The 17,997-nt window shown below is 41.9% G+C and overlaps 1 protein-coding gene across 1 annotated transcript in view; it reads left to right on the top strand.

The window, feature by feature from the left end:
- LOC113018657 (phospholipid-transporting ATPase ABCA1) overlaps positions 1–17,997 on the top strand; it is a 181,231-nt gene that overhangs the window by 72,282 nt on the left and 90,952 nt on the right. Inside the window, exons 22-29 of the mRNA XM_080290303.1 lie at positions 1,367–1,587; positions 2,550–2,625; positions 5,206–5,411; positions 7,646–7,694; positions 9,759–9,866; positions 10,019–10,042; positions 10,593–10,732; positions 15,237–15,364. Of these exons, the coding sequence (XP_080146429.1) occupies positions 1,367–1,587; positions 2,550–2,625; positions 5,206–5,411; positions 7,646–7,694; positions 9,759–9,866; positions 10,019–10,042; positions 10,593–10,732; positions 15,237–15,364 (952 nt within the window). The remainder of the gene's footprint in view (positions 1–1,366; positions 1,588–2,549; positions 2,626–5,205; positions 5,412–7,645; positions 7,695–9,758; positions 9,867–10,018; positions 10,043–10,592; positions 10,733–15,236; positions 15,365–17,997) is intronic.

Below are 17,997 nucleotides of genomic sequence, written 5' to 3' on the forward strand. Positions count from 1 at the left end.
GTTTTGATCCGTGGAATCCTTTCTTGTGCTGCTTATGCTTAATGATGACAGTCGTTGAAACAAACAAGGTCCAAACTGAAAAGAAATGGTTCAAACAGCTTTTTCTTTAATTAAAAAGAAAGCTTTGACTTGTTTTCTGCACATCATCTTCACACACGAGCGTGCACGACGTTGCTCGTCCCATTCAGGCGACGCCGTCCCAGCTAGGGCTGGGTATCGTCACTGATTTCTAGAATCGATTTGATTCCGATTCACGAGGTCCTGAATCGATTCGATCCACGATTCAATTCAATTTGAATCGGGGAAATTTTGCCTCAGACAGTCAGAAATATTATAATTCAGATCAGTACATTTACATATTTTTGTATCTATAAAAAGGAAGCTGACACTCGCAAGACTTTATCAAAGGTGTAATCACACCACAGCAGGTGCCTTTGTGTCACAGTAGCTGAAGATAAAACACAGAAAAACATGAAGGTGGTTTTCCTGGCCTGGATTTTATAAAAATATTCTGCAGTAGATCAAAAACGAAACAAAACCATTAATCAAAATATGAACATTACCTCTGAAGTTACAGCGGTTTTATTAGAGACACAGCGTTTTGCATTTTGCATCATTTTAAAAAGTTTAAATTTGTTCAGAAGCCTATTGAACGGCAGAAATTAGGTTTTCTTTTCGGAAGTAAGTAAAAGGAAAAGAAAAACAGCGGCCGACAGCGCTGTAAACAACGGTAGACTTGTGCGTAACAAGCAAGTGAATAATGCAGAAAACAGATTTCGGGGATAGACAGGAAACTGTTCTTGAAGTACACTGAGAGAGAGAGAGAGAGCTGTGCATGAAGTGTGATTTTATTGTGGTGGAAGCAAAACAGTAAAAGTCAGAGTGAATTCTTGACGATGTTTATGTGAAGCAAAGTTTGGATCTTCTTTTGCTGCTGGTTCGGTCAATAATGTTTGGAGAGAGATAAAACTAACAGCTTTAGAATCAGCGTAAAAAGGGCGTAAACACAAAGCGCGGATCCGCCGAAACATCAGAATCAGCGAGCTGTCGGCTTTCAGCCGTGTCCGTGCCGTCGGGTGAGAAAGGCGACATCTCACCGATTCTGATCCGCGGGTCTGCGCTTTGTGTTTACGTCTTTGTGCAGAAGCTGCTCTCATTTACTGTTTTAAATGTTTGGTGGTTGTTGAAATTTTGTGACGTTTCACCTGAGATTCTGGAATTTCGGGCAAAATACATTTATATAAAAAAATCGATTCAAGATTTTAATGAATCGATATCACGTTATCCAAGCCAGAATCGATTTTAATCGATGAATCGATTATTAAAACCCACCCCTAGTCCCAGCCTCTCTCTGTTCCCCCTGCAGGCCGCACCATCATTCTGTCCACGCACCACATGGACGAGGCAGACATCTTAGGTGATCGCATTGCCATCATCTCCCACGGCAAGATGCGTTGCTGCGGCTCCTCCATCTTCCTGAAGAAATGCTTCGGCAGCGGCTACTACCTCACTCTGGTCAGAGACGGGAGCGGAAAGATGACAGCTCAGCGTAACGGCATCATCAGTCAGGCCAAAGGGGGGAAGAAAGTAAGCGCGCTTTAGGTCTTCAAACTTACTGAGAGGAAACTTACTTTAGCAGTGTTTTGATTGATAATTGTGATAATCTGCTCACACAGTGAGTGAGGCCACTTTTTTAAGGCCTTAGAGGACTTTAGATCTTTACAATCTTATTTAATTTAATGTTAAATCCTGCAAAATAAGGATTTTCAGCAGCAAGCACTTTGGCACAGCAGTAACCTCTTTCTCATCTGTTATTGACCAGCCTCTGACTTTCCAGAGTGCTCGCTTTCTCCTTTTACCACCCTCCCCCCCCCTAATGATCTGTATTTAGTCTGCCCCAGCATGAGAATTGGCATGCGCCTACGTGCTGGATGATACTAATTGTCGCGGGGGAGAGGGGTGCTTCTCGCGTTCGCTCGCCAATGGTGCCTCGCACGCTTAGTTTTAATCAATTGGAGCAAATGAACAAGATGCACCGGTGCCAGCAGGGCGAGAGCGATTACCATTTGTCTGCCGAGTCTTCGAGGTGAGCGAAGTCATTTGTTTAAGAGAAAGAAACAAACGTGGAAACACCTTCGTGGGCGAGGTAGCGATTCAGCCCTCCTCCTTGTCCCCTGGATGTCATTTTGGTAATTAATAGGGAGAGTTTGCAATTACACACCTTTAACTGCTAAAAAAAAAAAAATTTAATTGCCCCGATCTCATTTCCTTGTGATTGAACTCCATAAAGAGAAGCAGCCTTTTAAAAAATGTTTAACCTTTTTTTGTGCGCATGTCTTTGGCTGAACGACGGTGGCTTCATATTCCATTACAGGCTGACAGCATTATCTGTTGACGCATGCATGCGGCTTTATTTAGAGCAATTAAATAGAAACTTGTGGATGCCCGTTATTTGATTAATGCAAGACAGGAGTTGTCAGCGAGGCACTGTTCATCATTCTAAGAGGTAAGGCCTGATAAGGCCTTTCTAATCCAATTCTGATTAACAGGAGACAGACTGTCCTTTGAGCAGCAGCCCAGATGAAGGATTTGGCAGCCAAAGCTGGAGCAACTCTGATCCATCAGGTACCAACTATCTCCGTTTACTGTCTGTCATGTATTATGATTATTACCTTGTAAAACAGATGTTGCATGAACATTTTTATATAGTTCCTTTATATAGTTTTTAAAAACACACACAATTTTCAATGTGCGGTTTATTGGAGCGCATGCCAGTTCATCCTTTCTGAACCAGGAGAAAATAAAATCAACTCGTCATTACCAAACTAACAGATAAAACATTAAAGTATCTCCCCTCAAGATGGTTTTCAGATGTGCTGCTAGAGGGCATAAATAAAGTGATGAATTCATGTGGCGATAGTAGGATTTTTAGGATAAGAGAGATTAGAAATCTTTGAAACGCTGAAGTGTACTTTGACTAAAACGTCTTGCATGGTGTGAGAGGTTTCTGGTGATTTAACGCTGATCTTGATCTCTTGCAGCGGTAGTGAGTTGTGCGTCTTGTTAGTTGAACTCCAAAGCAGTGCTGATTGTCAACAGCCAGTGACACATTACTCACCTGTTCTCGTAAAGCGTTAAGCCGGAGCATTCAGTGGCAGCGGGGCCAACTTGCCTGTTTAGCTCTTAGATCCACTCTTCACTTCACTTAAAGATCTTTTCAGTTTTAATCTGCAAGCAGCGATTAAGAAGTTTCACAACTCAGTTTTAAAGAAGCACTCGATTTGATTTTTGCCCATTCTCCTCACTCCCTGAAAGTCCCATTCTGTTTGCACACGAGGATCTACTGAGCTTAAACTTAAGCGAAGAGGAAAAATCTGCTTTGGTGTCAATCTCATCTGACCTGGCCGAGTCTGAGGCCCAGACGACAAACAGAAGAAGAGGTGAAGGTGATGCGTTGTGCTGCGAGAGTGACGAGGAGCATGCTGGATTCAGGATTTTGACTTTCACAGGCTTTGTGTGCCTCGATTTCAGTTATACATTTATATTTGCTCTGCTAGTTTATTACCCAGACTGTTCTGTAATAGTAAAATATAACGTTTTCATTAATTCACAGAAAATGTCATTTTTTCCTGTGGACTCACTGTAAAAAAACTACAAACATAAAAAAGAAACCAGATAGCTGTGTAACTGATGGCGGGAAAACAGGAATATTTATATAATTTAATCCATTATTATTATTATTTATCATTAGTTTAGGTGTAGTATGAATGGCAGTTCGGGCTTTATCAATAAGAAAAGCTGTGAAACTTATGAAAATACATTTAAACGTTAAAAATCTATAAACTCCTTCGTATTATCTAAAGATGTACAGTGAGCTCGTTTAGAGTCTTTTTTTGGGCCGATTCTGGCCCCCGGACCTTATGTTTGACACCCCAGATTTACAGTGGGCGGTATATGGAGTTTTTCCTGGCGATGTGACTTTTTTACTGCTTTATTTTCTGCTTGTATTTTCTTGTTACTTTATATCTATATTTGCCCGTTTGACATGAAACAGTCAACCCCGCGGCGTCAGGTTGTCGCTGTAGTTCCACTGTAACGTCCTGACACTTCTCGGGCGTCTCGTTTGGTGGCAATGATCTGGTCTCATCAAACAACAGCTCCACTGCGTGAGGGCACGGATATTTGGCAACACAATCATTGCTCACGGCACAACCTACTCACCAAATTGCCTCTCTATCATTTTTTCGTCTTCCCCGAAGAAGTGTGGCATACGCACAAGAACACAAGAGGACAGAATGGGATTTTTAGGTAGGGTCGTGGAACGTGCTCCACGTGTAGTTCGTTTTCTCCAGCTGCTATTTTTCTTATAATGTTCTGCTTTATACATGATATTCTATCATTTGCTTGACACAAGTTTTGACTATGTTAAATATAGAAATGTTGAGAAACTGCAGAAATAGAGCAGATTAGTGCCCAACCAAATCTTCTGCTGGTTATTTGATTTGTTTTGATCATTCTCGGGCCTTGATCGCGTAAACAAAAGGTGCCCAATGCAAGTCATGATCAGAAGCAAACTCTAGAGCAGGCTCCAGGTTATTATGCATGGAAATAAAATCAGAATCAAACCTGCTGCTTCCTTTAAAAGGATTATATTTAAGACTGCTGATATAAGTCAGAAAATCCCATGAAATAAAATCACATTTCCTCAAGTGACAGCTCATTTCTCTTTATTGACAGACACAGGCAAGCAGAGCAAAACATACTTACGATTTCTCAAATATTTTCGACTGGTGTGAACCAGAGCCATTTACTTCTTCATAAAGGACCAGTGGTTGTTGAGCTGCAGTAATTATATATGAGAGGCTTTGGATCAATAATGGATGTGGTGCATTCTGCAACACTGTCTGCATAGATTCTCACTATAGAGATGGGTTCAGAATGGATGAGATGGGGGAATAAGGTCCACTGATCTGCTACAGTGCTTTTAAATGTCACCTCATCAGGTGTGTTGTGATTGCAATATGTTGCACGGCGGTTTTTAAAGGATTTCACTGGTGAAGTTTCTCTGTGCGAACGCTGAGTTTGAAAGATGCTGTTGTTTAAATATTATACGTCTCCGCAGCCCTCAGTGCCGCCGGTTCAGCTTCAGCTCTTTCCCCGTCTTTAGGAGTTGTTTTGGCATAATTTTTGTGACTTTCCATCCAGCAAATTTGTCAGCAGTGGGTCAGCTCGTGCAAAGACACGTCCCTGAGGCAATCTTCCTGGAAAGCATCGGTCAGGAGATCACCTACATCCTGCCCTACGGAGGAGCTAAAGATGGGACCTTTGGCACGCTCTTCCGAGAGCTCGACCGAGCCATGGCCGACCTTGGCCTCACCAGCTATGGCATCTCGGACACCACCCTGGAGGAGGTAATCTAAACATGGGACGGCCTTGTGCATATGTGTCATTTTTATAAATTCACTTTGCATCATATTTTTCTATTTAAAATCTCCTTACTAATTTCATAGCAATTTGGAAATATGATGACTTTATTTTGCTAGGAAGGTACAGGCACTGAAAAACAGCAAAACCAGTTTGACTAAGAGTTCAGACTGTGTGGTCACACCTTTCTAGCTTGTTAGAATTTCAAGCTTTTATTGTCATGTCTTCAGAAAAGTACTTGCTGAAATTCAGCCCCAAACCACGACAGAGTTTTACAGACGGGTGTAGTCACTCACTGTTGTCTCGCCTGACCTCGATGTACAGATTTTTGATTCATCACTCCGTCAGACTGATTGTAATTTAGCATATTTGAGCCTTTTCTTCTCGTTTCCCTTCTTAACATCCACTCTCCCACTTAGACCATTTCTGATGAGGCTTCAGATGGATCAACTGAAGGGTCAGAGGCCATTTTTTTTAAGAATTTGTTTTTGTTAGGAGCCCTGCGACAGACTGGCTACCTGTCCAGGCTGTACCTTGCCTCTCGCCCTAAAATAGCTGGGGTAGGCTCCAGCCTATGGATGGATGGACTTTGTAAGGCTTCTTTTGTCCTCTGTTTTTGAGGACATACGGTTTCCCCATCAAACTGTGTTATCGTTAGTATTTTCTCATAGATTGCACTAAATAAATTTTTGCAAATGATGTTTTTGTGACAGAAAAAAGAAACAGCACTGGCTCATCCATTGAGTTATGCCTGAATGATTCATAGGTCAGTGTCAAGAGCATCAAGAAACCAAACATTCCTCTGAAAATGTTCAGGTACAAGGACTGGACGGAAAGTGAGCGAAATAGCAGCCGGTGTTCAAAGAGGAACTTTAAACCTTGAAAGCAAATTATAAAGAAAAGAGTGGTGGCTCAAGACTTCTGCACAGTACCGTAGTAGAACTTTTTTTGTTTTTCTCTTCTCAGTGATAATGGAAAAAAATGATTTGCAGACTTTTTGTAAATCTCACCCAAAACAAGTAAACACTATAATAAACCAACCTTTTTACATTTTAGCCAATAACCTGAGCTGTGGGTCTATTATTCACTCTTTCCTTCAGATCCTGTTAGTGATTTCTCTTTCTTCTACTAAGACACCGTTAATGATGAAAACCATATCTAATTTTAGAGCAAACAAATTCGTAGTGATTGATAAATTTTGGATGAACGTGCTCAATGTGGTTTTAACCAGACCAACACTGGTCTGCTTTCTAAAATTCTCCAGCGCGGTTTGATCGCCATTAGATTTTCCTCACATATTGTCCTGCTCCCTTCCTCGTTTTCACGTCATACACTTTTTTTCAAAACCATGACTCACCATCATGATATAAGAAAAAAATAATAAAAGACTTTCTCTTTGAACTAATATGTAAGCGTCATATTGTAGATTGCAAATCAATGTTCCCCAGAAGCACTGACCCATAAACAAATGACTCAAGCAGCATGTTTGCCACGCAGGCCCGTCTTGGATTATAAAGCCGAGTGACTCTTCCCTAATGCTCTTCATGTAAGGCCGACATGCATTAAACACTCACGGCCTGCGGGCGATGTGAATAATTCCTTTTGAATTCCCATAATTCAGCCACACCATGGTTATTTCATCCATCCATGTTTTCTTTTGAAGTCCAAACGCTCTGAAACACGCAGTTATTCGCTACGTGTGAAAATAAAACAGGAACTGACAAGGTATTGACGTTAATAAAGTAACGCATAAAAATAATATAGCTTTTCATACTGCTTTATGATGTCAGAGCTTGTATTTGGCACCCCCTGAATAAAATAATTCAACACATCAAATAACATTCAGTCTCCCAGCAGCGTGCCTTTTGAGAGGTCAAATGATGAAACGTAGCCTAACTCGTACACCCAAAAATGCTCACAAATAGGGAGAGTTATTTATTTCGCTGTGTAACCTGGATTCATAAATAAAGTCAAGGAGGGCGCTTCGCTTAGAAACTCCACTCGGCAGGTGTTCAAGTAAAGGTTGTGATCTGTGGATGCACATCTGTGATGTGATTCTGAACAGAAACCTTAGAGCGAGCACTCCAACATATGTAGAGGTTTATTTGTTAAGCATAGTTTTGATTTGTTTATTAGAAAAAAATAGCCACACAGTCGCTCAGTTAATGCTCCACAACTGCAGTATATAGATAATGTGCCTAATATGTTCTGTTCTTTACAGATATTCCTTAAAGTGGCGGAAGACACTGGAGTGGATGCAGATATACAACGTAAGTGGACCAATAAACACCACACTGTGCTATCATTATGATGTAGACACATCAACAAACTATAAATGTATGATTGTCAGTGTTAATGGGTTAGAAAATTTCTGTCAAATAAACAAAATACATTTCTGTGAGGGGCGCTTGATTGTTATTCCATCTGTAGTGATATATTTTTAGTAGAGTGGCTTTGCTCAGGGCCTCTCCACTCGTCTACATGAATGTGGAAGGCCTGAAGGTGTGGAGTGCACAAGTGTCACATTCAGTGTGTATGGGATTGCTTTTTGGAAATGGCGTGAATAGTATGAAATGGAGGAGCTGAGTGGGTTGCAAAGCAGCTTGCAGAAGCAGCAGCAGCAGCTCTGCAGTCTTTCTAGGCCCAACTTTAATGGCCTCATATGAGATTTGCAAACAGGTTGCCTGAAGTGATGCTGTGGTTAATGCGTACACCCACCTTGTCCCAAATACATCAAATATGGCTGCTGTTTGAAAACTAGTGGCATCTCACAGACACCCACAGGGTGTTTTTTGGTGTGACTGTGATACCAAACTAGATTGCGGCAATAGTGAGATGGAGCTTACTACCAACTTGGCACGTATGGATGCTTGCAAAGCAGCCAGTGAGTGAAAGGAGGAGTAAAAATACTGCAACTGCTACCTTTTAGCCTCCTGGTAGTTTGACCTGTGGTATGGATGTGAACAACCTAGGTCACCTCATTGAGTTATCGCATTCACAAGATTTAGAGAAAACTTGCCCTTCTACCTTCTACGTGAGGTCGAGGTCACTAAGATTCAAACCTATATGAGATTTTTTTGTGGATGTCCGTGTGGTATGAATTTGAAAATCCTACGTCGACTTCACAAACTTGGATTTCCACTCCACTGCAGTGGGCGGCGACGACAATACCCCATCGACCTTTTATGGCTAATGGGGTAAAAAGCATTTGAGAATGAAATGAAGCCGTATACAAACTCCAAACAAGGACACAACCCTCAGTCTCCTTGATGTCAAAGCTCTCAGCCAAATCTTCAACTTCCAAATGTGGACTTTAAAGACGACCCTTGGAGTCAAGGCCCCGACACCCAGGGGCATCATTTACACCAGCAACATGTAACAGGACTGGCAGGACTGCCTGGAGATGAGAACACCTTAGAACGACCCCTGAATGTTATAAACAAATCAGCCGTTTGCAGAGTAATTCCACTTCAAGCTTTTAACATCTTTTGATGACACAACAATTTTTATGCCATCGCTAAAGGAAGTTTTTGACACTGACACAGCAGGAAAATAAATGAACTCATCAAATATAAAGCAGCAAGCTTTACTTATACAAATGCAGAATATGGTTGCCACATAAGACACGTCTGTATTGCCTTCAGCTTTTATTAGCGATGCTGCTTAATAACTAGCCATTTGGTTGAATTACGTAGACCCATTTAGGTAGCTGTAAAAGCAGTTTGCCAATCAGAACCTGGCATTTGAAGCAGATCCTGGCTCCAAAAAGGCCATTTGATTTTGGTGTCCATCCTCTAGATGCATTAATCAAAATGAACTAAAACCAACAAAGCAGCCTAAAGCAGGATTTAATTGCTGTGTGTAAAGGTCTCAGAAATCAGCACGACTGCATTAATGACGATGAACTAAGCGCACGTTCACTGGCTTCTCAGGCCACGAGTCACTTTTATAGCAGTACTTGCAAAAGATGACTCAGATGTAGGTAGAAGTTATTTTCCTTGGTTTGGGTTCGTCTGCTGCAGTAGAGAAGGACGACTGAAATAAAAAAGACACGGCGCTTTCCAGCTCTGCTTTCATGTGTCACTGATTGACCTCAATGGCTAAATCTCCCGTTCCCATCTTTTCACAGTTTTTGTTTGCAGCCATTGCCGAGCAACCTCACTTATCGGCCTAATCTCAAAAAATCGGATTTCCTCGTGTTCCTGAAACACCTGGGTTTGTGCTTTTGCAGGGAATAATATGGCGTCTTGCAGTGCAGGTTGCTGTTCTTATTGTTATTTATAACCCTAAATTGGGTCAGGCCATAACAACATATCTTATTTGTATTCCCACAGCGACAAAGGAGCTGTTTGTGAGAGACAGCAAAAGAAGGTCCCGCGAAGCCAAGAGGAACAGCATTGCCAGCGTCCACTCAAAAACTGAGCAAACCACCGGGAAGAGTGGCAAGTCCTTCAAATTTATCACAGATTTTTTTTTTTTAAATTAGGCAAACATAAATTTATTAGCAATATTTTAAATTTAAGAGTTTTAAAAGCTCGTTAAATGAACTGCACTTCCTGTTTAAATCTTGGTCTTTTTTTTGTTTCTCATCTAGAAAAGTTCACAAGTAAAGTTGAAGGTAAATACTCTGTTTTGTCCTCAATGGTTTGATCTTTACAACTGTTATTTTTTTCACACCACATCCTTTGTTTCTCAGTTATTAATTTGATATAGTTTGGCTTCAGTTTGATTGTTTCCCCTCAGGTGAGACAGCATAATACCAAGAAAAACTCACTTTCAAGCAGGCTTCCCTTTCACTACACATTATCTCACCTGTTTTTCACTCCTTAAATGTGTGCCTTGCATCACAAAACTGGCCTTTGATTCAAGCTTTTTTGTAAATTTTCACAGTGAATCCTGTAAAGAAAAGAAAAGTGCTTCTTAATAATGAAAATATGTAAAACAAAAGGTGTCCACGGCCTGTGTTTGTCAGTGTTTTCCTTTTGAGTCAGGCCTAGATACATGAAATGAGTAAAATTGCCACTTTGAGGAATGAGCTAGTGCTGCTGGCCAGTTTAACACTTAAGTTATATTTGATCAGCCCATTAGTGGTGCTGAAAAGCATTCTCAGCAGATCTTTTACATAGGCATAGATGATAAATAATGCTGAAGGTTAACGCCTATTCCAGACATAAGGAAGAGCCCCAGTGACAGCGGGAGGGGATCCGCGGTCATCACCGGATGGAAGCTGATCAGACAGCAGTTCCTGGCGCTCTTTATTAAGCGCTTCCACCACGCCCGAAGGAGCCGCAAAGGACTCATTGCCCAGGTAATGGCCTCAGTCTGTCATATTGATGGATTGAAGGGTTATGCTAGTAGGGTTGCATGGGAGGATCAAGGTAGGATTGCGCAAAATACATGTTAGCTTTCAAAATCAGTTAATGGCATATGTGATAGAGTGAGCTCATTTAAAACCTGGATGGAAGACTCATCCATCTTGATGGAGTCAATAGTTACGGGGTTTAAAATGTTGGGAGAGAAATCGAAACTGACGGCAGAATATGAGCGTTGAAAGATGTGAACGGCGGCGTCCAGGATGATGTAGCGTTGTGTCAGTAAAGTGCACGTCCGATGATCATCTCTATCTCCCCGACGGCACACGTGGGTGTACCAAAAGCACGCCCAGAGGACAAAAGTCAGGCTGCGATTGGTGCGGTGGAGGAGGTTTGAGTGTTTGGATCCAATCAGTCAGTTTCTGTAACTGGAAAAGAAAATGTCAATATCTGAGTCCAGGTATATATTTTTCAGTGTCAGCGTCGCACTTTGAAAGAACAGCACGTCTGCAGGCGGGAAGCCGTGAATCCGTTTGTGTGCTGGCTTCAGTTAGCGCCATCAGTTTCACCTGATCGCCCTGATTGGCACCAGAAAGCCAAAGTGACACCCATGATTTGTTTTTCCTTCATTCCACCGCGTGCTAATCATGTGCTTTCATTAGCCACGTATTAAATGCAATCGCATAACAATTACAGAGACGACAGATTGCCGTTAGCTTATTAAGTGTATGTCTATGTTATTTTGCTCCTCATAAACATAATTTCAGAAGTCAAAACCAATAAGCAGACGTAATTTAAACAAGTCAAAACCAATTTCAGTAAACAGCAGTTTTCCAGGTACTTCATTGATTATTTTCTCAACTTGTAAAAAGTGTGTTCTGACCTAAAGTGTGCTTGCGCTCACACGCGCGCACAAACTCCTTGCGTACGTAGACGTCGTGCCGTTGCATGTGACAGCAGCCGTTGTGGGGAACTAACCGCAGCTGAAAACTAAAGAGTGCAGCTCATCCTTTCCTGTGTGAGAGGAAGGAGGAGAGAGGAGGAGAGCGAGCAGTGTTTCACCTTTGCGAGGTGCGGGCTCTTCTTGTAATTTGCTGCAGTACCAGCCCCCCATTAGTCACTGTCAATCTCGGACGTCCCTCTTTAGTGGGGACGCAGAGCAGGAATAGAAGGATAAGTGTGTGAATGCGGATGTACAAGGGAGCACATTGTCTGCAAGGGCACACCTCACGGCTCTTCCTCTTTATTCATTTGGTTAAAGGGTTTCTTCCCCCCCCCCACCCCCGCCCTGTCATGTCAACAGCTCCCATTGTCAGCAGATATGATTGTGTAGTGAGGTAATCTGCTCCAATACAAATGGTTAGGGGAATATAAAAGAGATTGCAGCGAGAAACACAAAAGGAGTGATTTATGGGGCTGGAAGTTGGGGACGGGTGAGTCTTGGCAGTGTCAGAATCGGGCAGAGGCGGTTATTGGTTATGTTGTGGCGCCGAGGACTTGAAGGCTTCTCGTGTTTGGGGCTCACTCTGAACTGAACTGACTGCAACTCCCCATTTAAGCACTAACAGGAAAATAGTTGATAAAGTATTAATTTGTTCAGTTTAACTGTGTTTTTCTTTTTGTTTAAAGTTGTGGATATCAACTTTTATTAGCAATAACAAGCACTTTAGTGGGCTAATCTTATACTGGGGCTTGAGCTTGGTGCAGTTCATACCCTTTATTTAATGTTCTTCTGATTGGCTGCCCCTCTAAAACAGAAGGCTTGAAGAGTATGTAGGTGCTCACAGCTAGAGCTATGGGCCTATGTATTTCACATGGACACACAAGTAGAAAAACAACAGTCTAAAACTGCACATTTACAGCAGCACAAAGCTTTCAGTCCACAAAGATTACATGTAAATACACTGATTTACATCATCTGACGCTTCAGCCATGTGTTAATATGAATATCCACCACTGTTTATATGTATATAGACTCACTGGCTTTATTAAGTGCATCTGTTCAGCTGCTTGTTGATGCAACATTAATATTAAGCCGATCACATGGCAGAAACTCAGGACGTTTAGGCATGCAGACGTGTTTAAGCCGACCTTCTGAAGTTCAAACTCAACTTTAGAAGGAGGTGATTTGAGTGACTTTGAAGGTGGCGTGGTCGTTGTTGGTGCCAAACGGACTGGTCTGAGCACGAAACCATCTCTGGAGTTTACAGAGAATGTTCTGAAAAAGAGAAAATGTCTAGTGAGCTGCGGATCCATGGGAGAAAATGCCTCGTTGATGCCGGAGGTCAGAAGAAAAATCAGACTGATTTAAACCGAGCAGTCAATACAACAGCCGCTTGTTACAACCAAGGTATGCAGAAGAGCATCTCTGAGCCTTTAAGCAGATGGCTACAGCAACAGAAGACCACACAACGGGTGACACTAATGTCAACTAAGAACAGAAAACTGAGGCTACAGTTTACACGGGCTCACCAAACTTGAGCAATAGAAGGCGGGAAAGACGCTCTATCTGCTTTTGATTAACAATGCGAGATAAATAAATAAACACAAAAGCATGGATCCATTCTGTCTTGTATCAATGGTTCAGGTGCCGATCTTCTGACGGATACTTCCAGCAGGTAAAGCCTAACCATCTCCATCTGGATTCCTCAACATGACAGTTCACTGCACTCACAGTCACCAGCTCTCCCTCCAACAGAGCACCTTTGGGATGCCCTGAAACGTGAGATTGACATCACAGATTTGCAGCAACTGTGCGACGCTTTCATGTCAACGTGGACCAAAATCTCTGAGGAGTGTTTCCAGCACCTTGTTGAATGTTCACCAAATGTCTAATCCTGTCCTAGCAAGGTGTACCTAAAGTTACCATATACCATGGAAAACAAGGAAAAACATAATATCCCTCTTTAAGACTGCAGAAAAATATTCAATGAGCTGCTATTATCCACTTTAATGCAAGCTGTGGCATTAAATTTATTATTCACCGGTGTAATTGGATTGACACGAATGGTTGTTTTGTAATGAGGCTTTTGACTTTGCTGCAAAAAGAAAAACACACACACACACCACAACACAACACATCTTATTCATCTTGTGTTTTTACCCATTTTGCATATAATCCCATCCTCTACTTTAAATCCCCTCCAAACTTGAGAATGCGATAAACTCATGCATTGTTCATGTGAGTGCTTTGGCTTTGTGAGCATAATGACTTCTCCCTGTTTTTTTGCCGATTTCTCTCAATGGAAGAAGTGCCAGCTGTCACCTGCAATTACTGCCGAGAGAGGGAGGGAGAGCGAGGGAGCAACAGAACAAGAATAGTTCCTTCTCTCTGCGGTCTGCCATTAAGCTTTTCAGTCTCATTGCTGCTCTTTATCTTCCCTCCAAGCACATTTCCGTGGCCATGGCTCCATGTAGTAAATTCAGGATTTCAATTGTAGCATCTTGAATTGGCCTTGCAAATTGCATGCCCTGCAATTAATCAAGTGTGTGCAAACCTCCCCTTTGCTGCCGAGCGCACCCCGACCTATGAATGATTAAACAGTAAAGATATCTCGCACTCCCCCCCCCCACACATACACAGACCTTTTCGTCAGCTCTAACAATATAATGAAAAGCAAATTACATGATGAAGAAAAGAGGATTTGGAGGGTGGTGGGTGGGGGGTAGTATTGTTGCAGCGTCTGGTTTTTTTTTAAAACACACACACACACACACACACACACACCCTCAAGACAAGAGAATTGCGAGAAACTAATTACATCAGAGTGGCCAGATGATGGTGGCAGTGTTGGAAGTGTTTAATCAAACTCATAAAGCATGGAGAAGTGCCCAAACAAGTTGGCGGGGAGCATATTAATGTGTACACATTATTGCGTCGGTGCCCCGCCGCTGTAGATCGCATCAGTCCGGACCGCGCCACGTGGAATGCAATAACAGCGCGGCGGCTCGGTGGAGACGCGGCGGTGAAATCGATCTCTCGTCGACCGTTCCGAGTGCATAAAACGCGCGCGTGGGTCGCACGTGCAGGGATCCTAAAACGATGCATAATAATGATTGTTTGTGTTTGTTTAAAAGGAATGTGGCTCCGACTCCGTCCACCCGCTGCGTGCTGTGACGTTATATTGGCGATAAAACGAATACAACTCGCTTCCTGCATCTGTGCAGGAACTGTGCAGCACATCCATGATTAAATGGAACTTCAAGGCTTTAAAATTTAAAAAAAAAAAAAGGAAGCATGAAGGATTTGTGTTTCTGATTTTGCTCGAGAAACTTTGGCGAGTCGTAAAACTGTTTCAGTTTCGTTACTTTCTCCTTTTTTTTTATCTGCTGCAATTATTTCCCTAGACTTCAGCGAAATCTGTTTTAATTGATTTCTGTTACATTTTGCTTCAAAAGAGTAAGATAAATGTCTGGGGCAGAGCAGAAACTGTTAAAAGGAAAAAAAAGAAAGTCGTTTTTGTTTTTTTTTGACTGTTAAATTTGTCACCATCCTCCTAGGTGGTCTTGCCTGCTTTTTTTGTCTGCCTGTCTCTGATCTTCTCCCTCATCGTCCCGCCGTTCACCGAATTTCCACCCCTGGAGCTGCAGCCCTGGATGTATGGCCTGCCTCAAACCACCTTCTATAGGTAACGTGTTTAAGATGTAGTAATGATTTGTGGTTTTTCTTCGGGTATCAGTTAAAATGGCATTTTAATCGAGTTCACCCCAGATTCTAATTTAGATTTGAGCCTTAACAACAACCTGTGATTTATTTTAGATTTTTTTTAAGTTTAGGAGATACTGCTGCTGAATGATGTCATACAACAGTAACATCAGTAAGGTTATTGCAGTTTCATGAAACCGAATCAACGTGATTTTCACAGCGAAGGAATCTTCTAACAAATGATCTGTACTGTTATCCGAGGCAGATGGGGTCTGAATAATTTAAGGGAGCAGTGGGTAGTTGTAATAGCAGACATGGTTGAGTAGATAAACAACACACTCTGCAACTGTGTAGGAAAGTTCAACTTCAAAGATGGAAAAATCAAAGCGCAAAAAATACAAAAATGTTACAGAAACGGGCCTCGCCGTTTCATTTCTGAGAGATGATCTCGCCGAGGACGTCGATCTGGACACCGCCCGTCCTCGGCTGCCGTTCAGCATCATTGCAAATAAATGGCAAAGCTTGTGACAAGGCCCGGCTCCAGTGGACTTTGAAAGCACTTCAGGAGGCGCGTGCGGCGCGCTGATATGCACCACTGTAAATCACTCCATCTAATATTGCTGCTTTGGTGTTGTTACCACAGCGCCCATTGTAAGCGCATCGTGTAAATGGACTGGTGCTTATATAGAGCTTCTCCTCTAATTGCGCTCTCAAAGCACATTTCATTACAAGCCCCATTCACCAAATCACACACACACAGATCCATACGGTGCTTACTCTATGGCCCCAGCACCTGGACTGAGCCGGGCGACTCGGGTTAGATGGCCTCTAATAACTCCTGAGCCACAGCCGCCCACGGTGATGTCATAGCTTTGCAACTTTGGGGAAGGAGGATGGAAAATAATTGCAGAAATACTTTTGGAAGTCAGGTGAAGTGAAAAGTAAATGTTGCCTTTGGACTTAATTTACCATTTTTTTTGTCTTTTATTATTATTATTCTCTCCACTTTACAGCTTTTCTTTTGTTAGTTTTAGGCAACAGTAATACTTAAATTATGGAACAACCCATGCTTTTGAATAGATTTGTTAGAAAAGCCTGAAGGCGTACTGAAGTATTTCTCCAATTTTCTTCCCCCCCCCCGCCCGAGCCTCAAGGATGATGATGATGGTGATGAGCTGGTAGTTAAATACCTCCACGTTCACACAAAATTGCTGTAACATGACCCTTTCGATGTAACAACCTGAGTGCTGCAACAATTTAATCAACATTTGCAGCTTCCGTCAAGGCCAGCGAACTACTCGTAATTCATCCTGCGCTCCTGTGACGAAGAGGTGTTTGTTAGTTATTCAGCCTACAGGTGTTTCATTTCCCACTGAGGCACTTTGAGGAAATTCGCTCAGAGGATATCGAGGCATAATAGGTAATAAGTGTTGCCTCGTGAGAAAGTGGCTCGTTCAAGACAGAAACAAAGCTGTTGGTCGGAGTGAAGATATGATGTAATATAGAGCCTGCATTCTAGTCATCTGGATCATAAACTTTAGATTTTAGTTCTGTTTTATTTCCGTTACCACTAACTGAAACATTTTAATGCTCTTTTGCAGCAGAATTTTATGGTTGCTTTCATAACACTTTATGTAATTACAAATGACACTTCCTGCAGATTCAGTTTACATGACTTACTTTACCCTCCTGCATCAGTTTACTCTGCTACGTTTTGTGCTGCTATGAAGTATACGCACGTCTTTCTTTAGACCACAGTTTTGACATCACATGCTGGACAGGTTAAATATATAAACAGGCATTTTTTTTGATGATTTCTGACGAGGTGGGGTAAACCCTGGACAGACAGCTGTGAGGAGAAACAGCTAACCCTTTTTCTAGTTTTCATGCAACCTGTCCAGGATGTACCCAAGTGGATAGATGGATGGAGTCACCAGAGTCTTCCTAAAACTTAAAACTGACGGCATTGTTAGCAGCAGCCCTAGAACTTGTCACCGCACTGAGAGCTGCTAATAAGTCATTTAAAAAGTCTTTTAAAATGTACAGTGAGGTTTTAGGTGATTCTCACATACACGAAAGGCCATTTAAAAAATGCAACTGAACCATTGCCTTTGCCAAAATGCAGTGCTGTCTCTCTCCGTGGTGCTGAAACAGACCTAAGTGTGAGCCTCGCTCTGTCCGTGGTGCTAATTCATTCAAGTCTCTTTCCACAGTGCTGAAATCCAAAACATGCTGTATAAAATAAAAAATAAAAACAAAACATGATTTAGATGTGAAGTGACTTTATTATTTTTAAATATATGCTCATTTAAAATTTTAATAGTTGGGACATTTGCTCTGTGGACCAACAGGGTTTTTTTTTTTTCTATTCTGTGTCGTCACGTGGCCTTCATTTGACTTTCTGCAGTTATCTTCAGTTCATCTATGCTGTGTCATTTTGACTAGATAAACTCTTCATTAGTTCCGCTGTTTCTGTGTGTATGCACAAGTCTTCGTTTTACAACCGTCCAATAGTTTTATTATCTTTAATAACATGGTAACCCAGCCATTGTTAATAGCAAAACAGATGGCTGCACATAATCCATTTTTACAATCGGACCACTTCAATCGCGCTCG

Source organism: Astatotilapia calliptera, chromosome 3 (genome assembly GCF_964374335.1).
Source record: "Astatotilapia calliptera chromosome 3, fAstCal68.1, whole genome shotgun sequence".
Lineage (NCBI taxonomy): Eukaryota > Metazoa > Chordata > Actinopteri > Cichliformes > Cichlidae > Astatotilapia > Astatotilapia calliptera.